Raw genomic sequence first — 910 nt, 5'->3', positions numbered from 1 at the left:
TGGGATTGGAAAAGCCTGTCACCATTGTGGTGAATGTTCTCCATCACATAAAATAAGGTGCAGTATACAGATAAAAGAAAGCTTATTTTAGTTTAAATTTCATTCAAAACTGTCTTTTATTTCAGCTCTTAGAAATTAGATTGGTTAGGTAAGCATTATACAGCTGAGAATGTTTTGTCCCCCAGTGTATATTCCTTAATCCCCTATTCAGAAATGCTTGATCGCCAACGTCTGGATGGAAGAATCCTGGATGTTTGCCAGCTTTAATGCTAGTCAGAGGGGAGATCACCGGGACTGTGTTGGGAAAGGGTCGCGACTCCACTTGGGAGTTGCATCACCTTGCCACACATCGAAAGGGATGAGAGGGGCGTGTTTTATACGAAGAAAGACAACTGACAAGCTGCAACCCAAGGTAATGGCTGCTTACTTGGGGGCTAGTGTCATCTCAGACCAGTAGCCCATCTGTTTCTGGAGTTGACGTTCGTGAAGGATTGGCTGTCGTGGAGGATTGAATTATGCCTAGCTCGGACTATTCACAAGCTTTTGGTTTGGAAGAATGAATTGATGCTGTGAAGGATTGATGGAGTTGATGACAAGGATGTTTATGGAATTCTAACCAAGTGGGAGTTTTGTATTTCCCCCAACAAGTGGCAATATGCATATTTTTTCCTTTTCCTTTTTTTTTTTTTTCCCCTTTTTCATATCTTCTTTTTTACCTAGCATCACTGTTCCCAAGATGTGGAGGTGGTTGCGTCTGTGCTGGATCTTTTGATAGTTACTTCATGTATTGGTACAGGTATTTAGCTGTCCAAAGATTGAAGAGAAAGATTGTCGTTTAAGATACATGTGTAAGTCAGTAAATAGATCAAATAACTGTTCTTGCTGTCATTTCTGGAAATACATAAGAGAG

General features: G+C 40.5%; 1 protein-coding gene across 1 annotated transcript in view; it reads left to right on the top strand.

Moving 5' to 3' along the window:
* Window positions 1-716, top strand: part of LOC119587959 (heterogeneous nuclear ribonucleoprotein M-like) — a gene marked incomplete in the record, with an annotated part of 57,205 nt that extends 56,489 nt beyond the window's left edge. Inside the window, 1 exon segment of the mRNA XM_037936670.1 lies at window positions 212-716. Coding sequence (XP_037792598.1) covers window positions 212-267 — 56 coding nt within the window.
* Window positions 717-910: the final 194 nt, after the last annotated feature.

The sequence above is a fragment of the Penaeus monodon genome, chromosome 23 (assembly GCF_015228065.2).
Source record: "Penaeus monodon isolate SGIC_2016 chromosome 23, NSTDA_Pmon_1, whole genome shotgun sequence".
NCBI lineage: Eukaryota > Metazoa > Arthropoda > Malacostraca > Decapoda > Penaeidae > Penaeus > Penaeus monodon.
This window is presented reverse-complemented; position numbering and strand designations above follow the sequence as displayed.